Here is a 12,139-nt window from a genome sequence, read left to right as displayed (position 1 = left end):
AATTTTTTGCCTAATAGAAAGAGGTATGTTTACCACTAATGAATACCAAAAATTGTTTTCGAAAAGCTTCTATCTTTATGCGATATAATTTTTAACTAATCTAAAAGGCCAAAACCGCTTGGATCAATTATATAAAAAAAGCAGGATAGCATTTTTGTTTTCTTTTTCTTTTTAATAATTAAACTTTGAATCTTTCACGATGCAATGAACAAAGTATATAGAGAAATATGTATTTATATAATGTAAATGAAATATGTATTAAGAATCACCGACAGTTGTGTATATGGTATGAAATGAAAAAATCACGATCTTCACAGTTCAACTGTTAATATAGTATTATTGTCCTATTTGCCTCTGACCCGTCTACGAAGTATTATAACCGTCTGTAGCCGTTTACAAATAATATGTATAAATTTAATTGTGCTCTATCATCATGCGACGCGACCGAAAACAAGGTGTGATATTTTACTGTAGTAAATTGTTTAAAAATAAGTTTAATTGAGTTCACACGTACAGTGTTGCATTTATTTTATTAACACGGTGTGTGTGAACTCAATTAAACTTATTATTAAACAATTTAATGCAGTAAAAGCACACCTTGTTTTCGATCGCGTCGCATGGTGCTAGCACGATCAAATTTATACAAATTTATATAAAAATAGATGTTTTTGAAAAAGATTTTTGCTATTCATTAGTGGTAAACATACCTCTTTCTATTAAACAAATGATTTTACTTTTAATATATAAATGATACATAAATTCGTTACATCTCTTTATCATTTTAATTGTTCGACGCAAACGTGTAATGTTTACGATTTATTGTCAACAGTGCACCGATCGGAGGTGAATTAAACGCATTTCTGATTATTATATTTTTAGCATCGCCATACTTGGAATGAACTTTTTACCGAACGCAATACATCATCTACTGCTTGTTATTTAATAATTTGTACAAATCTGCGAAACATAGCTAAAGATTTTCCAATCCATTTACCAACAGCAACAGCGGTATTCGTCGATCGATCATCGCGAATCGCATCGGGAAAAATCACACCTTTTAGAAGAATACGCCACGAAAGAGTTTCTTGATGAATCGAAGACATTCGGAAGGCTATTTAACGAGTCCTTAATCGGCGCAGTATTAAATTCTTCGAAAATCCGTCTTATTCGCTGTCGGATCTATTCGTGTTTATTAAAACCCCATAAAATCGGCGGTGCAATAACGATCAAAAGAACAATTCCAATAGCAAGTGTCAAACGCAAAATGCGCTACCCGTATCAAACATCACTTCTGTTAATTATTTTACACGGCAGTATATGTCTATACACACAGAGGTACCGCAGCTACAAAGCAAAAGTCGTATTTCGTACGGTTACTACCGACACCACGTCCTCCATATTTATATGAAATATCACGCGGAAATTGAAAAGGAACGCGGTTTCATCCCTTTGATCATGTTCCACTGCAATTAAAAAAGTGCATGCTTCGGATATCCTAACGCCGAACAAGGACACGCCGCCGCCGTGGCGTGCCGGGACGCGCACCGGAACAGAATATAAAGCAGAGCCGGGTCCGCGGCGGGAGGGCTGGAAATGAGTCTTTTCATTCGCGGAACATTTGTTCGCAGCCCGACTTTAATTATAGCACGTTCGTATCGCGATATTAATTGCGCGCGTGTGTGTCGTCCACGAGGCTAACGCGCCGGACGAAGATTCGATTGCGAGCTCTCGGTACCTCTCGGCGCCTCCTGAGCCCGATAACGAAGGCACCGGACGGTCCGGATAGCCGAGCACATTACACAATGTAAAATCAGTCGGGTTAATCGTCGCGATCGAAGAAAGCGTTTTCGAAGCGGCGCGCGGCCGAAATGACCCCAACAAAAACGAAAATCAACTGAAATTGCCGGCGGAATTGAGTTCAAAGAGAAACGAAACTGGCACGAGGTATCGCGGCCGGAACAAAACGTTCCAATCAAACGTGCATTCTATCTCCATTATCGTCCGATCCCCTTTCTATCCCTGGCCTCCACACATACACACACACACATACATGCGCGTCCCTGCCCCCGCCACCCAAAATAACCACATTTTCGTTTCGCGTTACAACGGTGACGCAAACGCCGGAAACCGCGCTATCATATGGAAATTACGCCCAGCGTTGCACGGGCGCACACGCGATTCTCAATAATCACGAGGCTCCTCGCTGTTCTCTGTCCGCAGACGACATAATCACGCCGGTGTACGTCGCATCCACGAGATCGCCGGTCACCCTGAAGCCGAAGCACCGCAAGGAGAACATCCAGGAGCGCCCAACCTGCGACGACGAGGAGGACTGCGAGGAAGGATCCGGCGAGCCGGTCACCACCGAGGAAATCTTCGTCACGTCGGTCACCGGTCCGTTTCTCTTCTTTCTATGCATCTCTGTTTCTTCACTGTCCGGTTGATTGTTTTTATTTTTTTCTGGGGGGGAGAGGGGGGGGAGGGAACGGAACCCTCCTTTTTCTCGACGTTTTCCCGGGTGTTTTTCCTGCTCCCTTTTTTTTTTCGCTCGCTATCAGAACGCACTCGATTTTCACGAGTGCCAACTCGCGAACACGCCACGCCTGGTATTGATCTTCCGTGCACGGTTTTCTCTCGTTCACTTCCTAGTACATGCCCGTCGTTCATGCGGGCGGAGTATTTCCAAAGACCTGCATAGTTTGCCGAGAGGAAACAGAATTCTTTGCCCGGCCGAATCGAAAGCAGTTCTGGAGACCGCGTCACCGTGTGAGATAGGTACTCTCTCTCTCTCTCTCTCTCTCTCTCTCTCTCTCTCTCTCTCTCTCTCTTTCTTTCTTTCTTTCTTTCTCTAGAGACGAGAGCGGAATTCGAAATTTGCACGAGGCGGTTGATTTTAATGGGGTAAATCGATCTCCGACTTACATTGGCGATTTTTTTCGCCGTGAAAACTTGTGGAGATTAAAATAGAAAATGATTTGCGTTAGTCTGCAGAAATGTTGGAAATTGCAATGATTGGTAGCATAAAATCACGAGGCAGTATTTGTTTGTCTTGTATATATAGCAGAAAAGAGAAGATACAAGCGATAGAATATAACCGACTTTGAAAAGTTGGTAACGAATAAATTTATAATATGGAATTGTTAGTAATCGTAGTAAGATAAATGATCGAATTACGGAGTACAGTAAATTTTTCCTAATTTTCCTTCTGCTTGTAAACGAAAATGGACAATCTGGGAAGAGGAGATACGATTATTCGAGCCTTGCGCCTCGTTTTTTATAATTGTTGACAATCGGCAACTATAAAAATGAGCCGTGAGGCTCGAATAATCGTATCTCCATTTTCAAAATTGTCCATTTTTGTTTACAAGCCGAAGGAAAATTATGAAGAATTTGCTGTAGTGGCAATGTTTCTTGTACGGTGAGGACATTGATTTTTATGGGATATGAAATTTCAACGAAATAAAGTAGAAGCTTTATCATTAATCTTCGGTAATCTTAAAGGAGGATTAATCAAATTTCTATTTTGATTTCGCAACTCGTTCGAAACTAATTTTCGTACAAAGATGCAAATTCTGATAGATTTACAGAATTCGGTACGGTAGTTCGAAAATACTTGTTCCAGTAACAAGAAACATAGCGTAATCCGGCCACGTACATCTCGTTACAACTGCAATTCAAATATAGTACCATTAAATCTTCATTTCCCAAGATAAAACTAGTGAACAATTACGGAACTATCGCAGCTGTCTCATGGTCAACTGATTCATTCGATAAGAAGTGGAAAGTCGTACCGTCCGAATTGAGTTGAACTTTTCAGATTCATAAGTAATTTGTTCTTTTACATTTCCCGTTTCTCGTCGGACCATCTACGTTTGATCGCATTACCTTTCTTTCAATGCTGCACTTGGGAAACGAAAATTCATTGTTCAAAAAATGCATTAAAGCGAGGAAACATTCTAAACATATTATGATTTTCGTATGCGAATTGCAGACATAATTTGATATCGACTTCGAAAGAAATTTTTGAGGACTTTTCTAGTGTAATGCTTGGTAGAGTAACACGTGCTAGTTGATAATTTGAAAGAGTTGCAATTTGGTAGCAAAAATGCTTGAAAAAGCATTTATACTATATTCCTGAATTTATTGTCGAACAAAAATGTGTATAATCAGATCATAATTCTTTCAATTATTATTATTATTACTAGCATCAAGAACATTCTGATCTCTTTGCAGTCAACACTATGCAAGCGGCTACAAAATTCTGTAACTTGGCTAACGAATCTAAAACAATTCCATCAGCAAGCTTCATTGGCAAATATTTTCTTTTCATCATTTTTGAGGCAGAAGTAATTGTTCTTCACCTTGAAGATAATTTTGTATCTCCACAATTTTAAAGTTACAAAATACAAGTTCGTCATAGGATCTTACAAAACGCAAAGTCTTGCTCTTGTCATGTTAACAATAATTTTCTATCTAAATTAATTTGTACGCTACTTCCAAACGGTGTCACCATAAAGTCTTACAGATCGTGTTCATTTCAACGCTCGTTTCGTGTCTTTCACAATTTTGGACGCGCAACGATCACACTCCAGTGTTTCACAATTAACGAAAAGAATCATTTTCTGCATCAAAATGATCAAGATGCCCAGAGAAATCCCGAAAGGCTCGGAGCACCAGAACGAGCTATCTCGACCGCGCTATTACCATTCCCCGAGTGTAAAAGATTCAAAAGCACTCAGCGCCACCGAATCCCTTAAAAACTTCTAATGTCCCGACGAAAATAGATTAAGATCAATCGGCCGTCGTCAAGCGGCGACCTTTCACCCGTGCAATTTCCACGCGGACGATAACGGAGCTCGTTCGGGGAAGCGGCATCGGCCAAGCCGATTTCGCATTCCGTCAAAATCTCGAACCGGCCCTGAGTGAAATTCCAGTGTCGGGCCCGGGAAACGTTGCATTAATATTTATCGTCGCCAAGTGAAATTGCTCGAGGTGACTCGACGTCGGGCGGCGCGTGCTCTAATTGAGCCAAGATACGTTCAAAATGTGAACGCAGCCAGGAAGAGGACGAGGCCGGGGCGGGGGCGGTCGGAAGAATGCGCGAGGGCTCGTTATGGAAATACTTGGCCCGTGGGCGTCCTCTTCATCTGCATATCCCTCGAGTTCGCACGGTGAAAGCTCCGCCAATCCCGACTGCCACCGGTTAAGTTGACCATCACGAAAATAGCGCTCTACTACCCCGTTCGACGCGACGCAGATGCGACTTCTTTCAGTACGGCGTTCTTCACCGCAGAATGAAGGGTGTCTCTCCTCTCTTTCTCTCTGACCAGCCGCTTGCCCGGCCTACGTTTACCCAACGTTAAAGTGATTCCGACGTACAGAGACCACCCGGAAATACTCCCGAAGCGCTACGACGGCTTTTTCGAACCACTCCGAACCCCCGGGCTGACCTTCTCAACCTCCGTCTCGCGATTATCGGTCGACGAACCCTTTAGCTACCCCTCGCTGAGTAAGTACTTCCAACCAGTCGCGCGACTCGGCGTCGCTGATAATAGAAGCTTTCGAATTTACTGCGAAACAGGACGTTGATTTTCACGACACGATAGGTATTCGTTCTGTATAGGCTATTTTTATTTTGCACCTTTTATTTTTCATTAGATTTTTATTAAATTGGCGTGGCTTTGTTCATCGTTTTTCATTTTTACTTCGATACACGTTCAATTATTGTAATTTGATATCACGTTTTCAATCTTCGGCCTGATTTTTATTCAATCAGCGTAGCGTTGTTCCTCGGCTTTTTATTTTTATTTCGGTTTTTATTAAACGAATGCAATTCGTTTCTTTCCTTTTTCTCGTTTCACTTCGATTTTCATTCAATTAACGTAGGTCGGTTTTCCTCGTTTTTCTTTTTATCTTCAGTTTGATTTTTATCCAATTACGGTAATTTGAACCCCCGTTTTCTATTTTTAGTACGATTTCTATCGAACTGGCGTGGTTATCATTGGATCCGTATATGGAATAGTCCATGAACTACTGGAAATTTCGTTTGTTCGGTTTTTATACAGTTGCCTCATGCTTTTGCTTCGATCTAACAATTTTTTCTCGTGATTTTTCTACAACGTGCTTCATTGTACCACTGTTTGTTCAGTTTTTACGGATGTTTCGTATGGAAAATTGGAAAACTCGTGAAATATTAGAAACATGTGGAGAATCTGGTTGGTTTAAACAGTGTTCGGATGGTCGAGGTTCGCGTATCGTGTGGCCTTTTGAAAGAACGAAATCGATATAATGAGGGGTGGTGTGAAAAATAGTGGCGTCGTGGAATAATTTGATGAAAGATAGAGAAAAATGGAGATTTAAGGCTCGGTTAGTGGTTTTTTTTGGGTGGGGGGGAGAGGGGCGAGAATAAATGACCAACCACCAATCATGCTGAAAAGTATTATAATTACATCAGAAATTTACATTTTTTTTTACGATGTTTCATAAAAACGCGAAGCAAGAGAAAAAAGCAAACACGAGATTGTTTTTCAAATTACAATTTAACAGATTCCATCTGACATGATGAAAATTTAGTATTTCATATTATTCGATATTAAACCTGTTAGTTTAATGTATTTGATGCATTTAAATAGACTTTGAGCGTGTACGAAAGCTGATATAATAATTCACAATTTATAAATTGAAATGAAATTTGCTTACTTTATTACGTCGAGAAGATAATTAAATCCTCCGAAGTTTCGAACGCTGGTTGAACTAATTAATTTTGATCAACTAATACAGCCAATTCTATATCAATCTAATAATTGCAGACAAGTTATTGTTCCATGTGAACGAGTAACCGTGTTATTTTTGGAAACGCCAGACATTTTGATCAGCAAATACACGAACACTAATGAACTTACCGAGTCGACATACTTTAACTAGACCAACTGAGGATCGATTTTGAACGACGAGAAACGAGGTTTATGTGGTTCGACGAGTTGAGCTTTTGTGTCTTGCTTCGTGGCCTTAAAAAATGTTCCACTCTAGATTCTTAGAAACGTAACGATTACGCGTTTTCAAAATACTAATTGTTTGCTAAAAATATTCAATCAAAATATAAATCGTCATCTATCAAAATATGTACGAAGTTATCAAAATATCGCCGGCACCGGCGATTAGAAGATATTAAAAATTTCATAACGTCAACCGAACCAGCCGCTTCGAATAGCAAAAACGATAAATTTCTCTTCGCGTTCCGTAAAATGTTCCTTCCTGAAATTGCTTAGTATTTATGATGGATGGTTCTATTTGTAATGCATTGAAATATTACCTGCACGTATCAAGACAGATATCCCTGAAAAGACGTATAGTTAGACGTATTGTATTTCCACGCTGTAATGTACTGTTACACGGAACGCAGTTGAGGATATTGACAAATTGATTTAAAGAAACGTATTAGGCTAGATTCTTACGAGAACGATCCTTAAATAGCTTTTATTCTTTCGCCCAACAGTGAGCCGATTAATTTTTAAAACATGTACTAAAACATGTTTAAAGCAACGAAACATTCGTATAAAAAGTTTGGAAATTCCATATCTTGGAAAAATATATTCTATGCATTATGAGCGCAGTGTTCTCGAGGATTAGGTTAGTCCGCGTAATTGTTGCGATTAATGGCATGATGACGTAGTAAATTCACTGGGGGTTTTAAAAGGTCTAACAATTGATATACAATCATTGCAGAAAATTGATATATCCCTCGGGTGCTGTACAAAAAATCTGCCGAAGAAATTTCATTAGTATAACAATTTTAAAAATTGTCACACACGTTCCTACTGCACAAAGACACTACACTGGGGCTAGTCCCTGAATTTTAATTATAAAACTAAATTCTAACGAAATTTCTGAAACCAGCAAGAAAATATTAAACGCATATTTTACATCCCAAAATTTTCCGTCAGACATTAAAATATTTTTGTTTCATCACAAGATGAATTCAAATTATTCCAAACAACGTAAGATCGAGTAAAAATTCAGATTAGTCGACTTTCGACCCCCCCCCCCCCCAATTGTTCCCATTCCTATGACACAATGATATTAGAAACTCTAGAGAGTCTACGAAGCGTCTTTTTTTCCACTCAAAAATATTTTATATTCATCATCTGAAATCTTCCCGCGAAACGAATTTAGACGATTCCAAAACCACCCTAAATCGTTCACCAGAAATCATTCGAAACCGATCGTACACTGCGGCCCTTGATACGAAAGAAAAACAGTATTTCATCGATTCTATAAAAGAGGATTTCGATAAAAGCGTTCTCCTTCGATATCGTTGACAAAGTAAAAATAATGTGGCACTATTCTTAGCACCTAGATTTACTGAACATTAAAAGCAACTACTTTCTATCGCTCGACGAAGATAACAAGAACATATCTCTCCGGATTTGTACCGATCACTACAACACATGCCTGCAGAATGAAAATTGATAAAAATTTCTTCGTAAATGTAATTTTCACGCGAAACAAGTGTTAAAATCGTGCGTTTTCCTCGCTTCGTCTTTAATTATAACCCCATCTCTGGCACGAATCATCGAAACTAATTCGAGGAGAAGCTGCAAAATATTCAAAAGAATCGGATCGTCCGGACCATTTGAAAAACTATTGTTCAGGGGCCTGGTTGCGAGATGAATGAGGCGCGCAGATCGGTCTTGGTGACCCGGTTTCCAGGCTAGATCGACGAAAGCGTTGACGCGGACTACTGAAAAGAGAAGAACCGTCGCGAATAATAGCTTTGAGGTTGGCGAGCACAAACGCGAGAAAAGAAAGCAATTAAATGGCAGAGCGTCGCGACTGATCGTGTCGAGTCGAGTCGAGTCGCGTCGCGTCGCGTCGCGTTGCGTCGATTCTACCCCGCGTGATTAAACGTACGTCCCTGGAAGTGGCGGAACACGACTCCCTCCGGTTGTCCTCGCAACGTGGCCTGCCCACGCACGCGTGAATATCGCCGGCCTACGCACGCGTAAATATTGTCGGTAGCACGTTACTACCCCATCCCCCCGCTAGCCAATCGGATACACGTAATTGCACCAGCCGGCTGACGCTTCTCTCCATTCCATTTTCGAAGCAGATTCCAGCTCGGTGACGTACACGACAGCCCGCGAGTACACGACCAGCCACATCAGCACGCAAACGTCTCCAGGCTCACCGTCGACATCGACCCGGGATATCGTCACCGTCTCCGTCCAGTACAATGTGTCAACCACAGACCTCGAGACCAGCCACGCCAGGTGAGTTTGACATTTTCGCTTGGCCGTCCTCGCGGCGACGCCGAAATTCCCGAGCAACCGAATATATTCCTGAAGGGGGTGCATCGCACCGGGGGTGGAACCCCCTCGTGTATCCTTGAGGGCACACGCTGCCTGCCACCCTGTTGATGCGGCCTCGTTTACGCGTCCCTTTCGCGACGCGTTCCTTTTGTCGAACATGTGCTCCTTTGTTTCCACGATTTATCGACGGGTTTCGCAGGCGGGAAATTGGGCTCGTGCTTCGTTCTGCTCGATGAATTTGATAGTCTTTAGAAGGGCTAGTAGTGGTGAGAAATTGCGGATTAGAAGGTGACCACAGTGATTACTGCTTTAATCTCGATGGTTTTAAATGGTGAGAAATTTTGTTTCGAGGCTGAAAACAGAAGCGGGATCTTGTGTTTTCTTTTTCAGTGATAAGTGGGGCTAATGATATTCGGAATGGTTGGTTGTTCTGAGAATAATAGTTCTGAGATTAAAAAGTTTCATTTCATTTATTGTAGCAAGAAATTTCGTTTTAAGGATAAAAATGGATGCGAGGTTTTGTTTTCTTAGTGACAGGTGGGTGTCATGGGTTTCTGGACGGATGGTACTGAGAAATTGAAAGTTGGAAGCTTCGAGGATCAATTTTTGTTTTCTTGGTGACGGATGAAATTGGTGACTTTTTGGAGGATTGTTACCGAAAAATTGAAATTTAGACATTCACGGTGATTACCATAATGTTTTAATTTTGAAGGTTTGTAATGGCGAATCGTTATAAGGGTGACAACAGGTGCGAAATTTTGTTCTTCTTAATAACAGATGATTTTAATGGTTTCTGGGATACTTTTTTCTTTTATTATGAAATCGAAAAGTAGGAATTAACAGTGACTTCTACTATAATTTTCGAAGCTTGGAAATTTTTGTAAAGATGAAAGCGGGGGTGAAACTATTTGTGTGCGTATATGTGTGTATTAAGTTCGCGTGTGCGTGTGTGTTAGGTTAGTATTATGGCGTTGAGAGACATATTGAGCACGGGAAGTTGACAGTGATTTTTGTCACGAGGCAGAAGAAAAAGGCGAAACGACATTTTATAGTTATTGAAATGATAGAAAGTTTTTATTAACGAAATGATTTTGTTTTTATAATGATGATAAATTTTAATTTGTAGCTGTTTCTGCTGCAGAATGATAGTGACTCGCTTTAAAAGTATTTAGATTTTTGGAGAATTTATGCGTCTGTCTGCTAAATAAAGCTTTAATAATTACATGGATATATCGTTTGTTTTTTACAATTTCGTGCATTAAAATTCATATTCGAATATTTGCTCGTTGTTTTGAGACAGTGATTTATATTCTCCTTAGCCTGCGTCGCATATGTGCTAAAATTAATAATAGATTATACACGTGTTTGGAGGATGTGGTTAACCGAACTGTGATTAAGCAGTCAGATTGGTTTTGGTGGTTTGATTAGTTCGGATTCAGCCAGAAAATTCAGGATCGCCAGCTGATCGAAACCTGGTTTACATTTCTGCAATATATTTTCTGTAACGTACGTATCGCGTTAATCGTAAATTTCATGTCAAACGTATTAAAATCACGCTTTGTGTAATCAATATTCCAAACGTTCGACTTTAATGTGAAACGCCAGGTGTAACAAACCAGTGTCGAACAGGAAAATTTTCGAAAATTTGAATTTCGATATAAACTTAGCAACGAAGACGTTCTAAATATTTCAGTTATGCCATCAGGAGAATAAAAAATTTATTGAACCGTCAGCTATTTTCAGGACATGGTATAAGCACTCTGAAGTGAGACCTATTTTCGTTTGGAAGGAATGATCGATGACCTGATTCGTACAGCAGTGACAATTTTCCGTAATTATAAATGAACAAACAGTTGTTCTCGGGAAATTCCGAGAACTTCAGAAATAGTTGACATAAAAATTGTAACTACATCGCTCGTTGGTAAACCGTGGATAAAGATACATAAATCATAGAATAAGAAAGTCCTGGCGCTGCATTGCCTTAAATTTACATCCCATCGGAACTGCTACAATCCACTCTATCATTCTCCATTGGTTCCTATAATCCCCCATCGGTTTCCATCATCCCCTACTGCATCACGTAAAAATTGAAAATCTATTTCCAATTGAAAAACAATAGAAAACGTGGAACCATGAATAAGAAAGATCCTGTAGACGTGCCTCCCTAAAGTTACATCAGGATCGCGATCGTCCATGCTCGCCATACTACATCAGTTCCCATCATCCCCTATATTCTAAACAATTAGGAGTCTGTTGAGAATCGAAAAGCGATAGAAAATATACAATTAAAAATAAAACGATCCTGCATAAGTACTTCCCTAAAATTACATTTCATTAGAATCACCATCGTTCACCTTTATCGTACTACATCAGTTTCCATCATTCTCCATATTGTACAAACTTGGACATTTGTCGCGAATTGAAAGACGATAAAAAAGACATAAAATCAACAGTCAGAATCAAAACTCTAGAAGTGTTTCTCCAAAGCTACATCTCGCCAGAATCGGTTCCCATCGTCTCTCATACTATAAGAAATTCAGGTCCGTTGCCAATTGAAAAACGATAGAAGATATCGAATCGCGAGCAAGATGATGCTCCCGAAATGCACCCTTAGACAGAGACCAGCCATCAGAATCGTAACAAAATCCACCCTCGTCGTCTCCCATCACCCCCTCCGTCATCGAAGAGCTCGGTTATCGACCGTAAAAGATCTGAAAGCACCAACAAAAGATCCTTTTAGAAGTACCTTCCTAGATTCGATCGCAACAATCCGCCGCCCAACATGTCCGTATCACATTCTCTACGCCCGTAATCTCATGTGCCACACGTGT

General features: G+C 40.2%; 1 protein-coding gene across 13 annotated transcripts in view; it reads left to right on the top strand.

Moving 5' to 3' along the window:
- Positions 1-12,139, top strand: part of Nrx-1 (neurexin 1) — a 724,770-nt gene that overhangs the window by 700,823 nt on the left and 11,808 nt on the right. For all 13 annotated transcript variants that reach the window (XR_013033607.1, XR_013033611.1, XR_013033609.1 and 10 more), the window contains 2 exons: positions 2,221-2,394; positions 9,110-9,269. Coding sequence is in view for 8 of the 13 variants with exons in the window: in XM_076522634.1 (XP_076378749.1) it covers positions 2,221-2,394; positions 9,110-9,269 (334 nt within the window). In the remaining 5 variants the exon portion in view is untranslated. The remainder of the gene's footprint in view (positions 1-2,220; positions 2,395-9,109; positions 9,270-12,139) is intronic.

Source organism: Megalopta genalis, chromosome 6 (assembly GCF_051020955.1).
Source record: "Megalopta genalis isolate 19385.01 chromosome 6, iyMegGena1_principal, whole genome shotgun sequence".
In the NCBI taxonomy this organism is placed as follows: domain Eukaryota; kingdom Metazoa; phylum Arthropoda; class Insecta; order Hymenoptera; family Halictidae; genus Megalopta; species Megalopta genalis.
The sequence above is the reverse complement of the archived record's forward strand: the minus strand, read 5'-3'. Positions and strand labels throughout refer to the sequence as shown.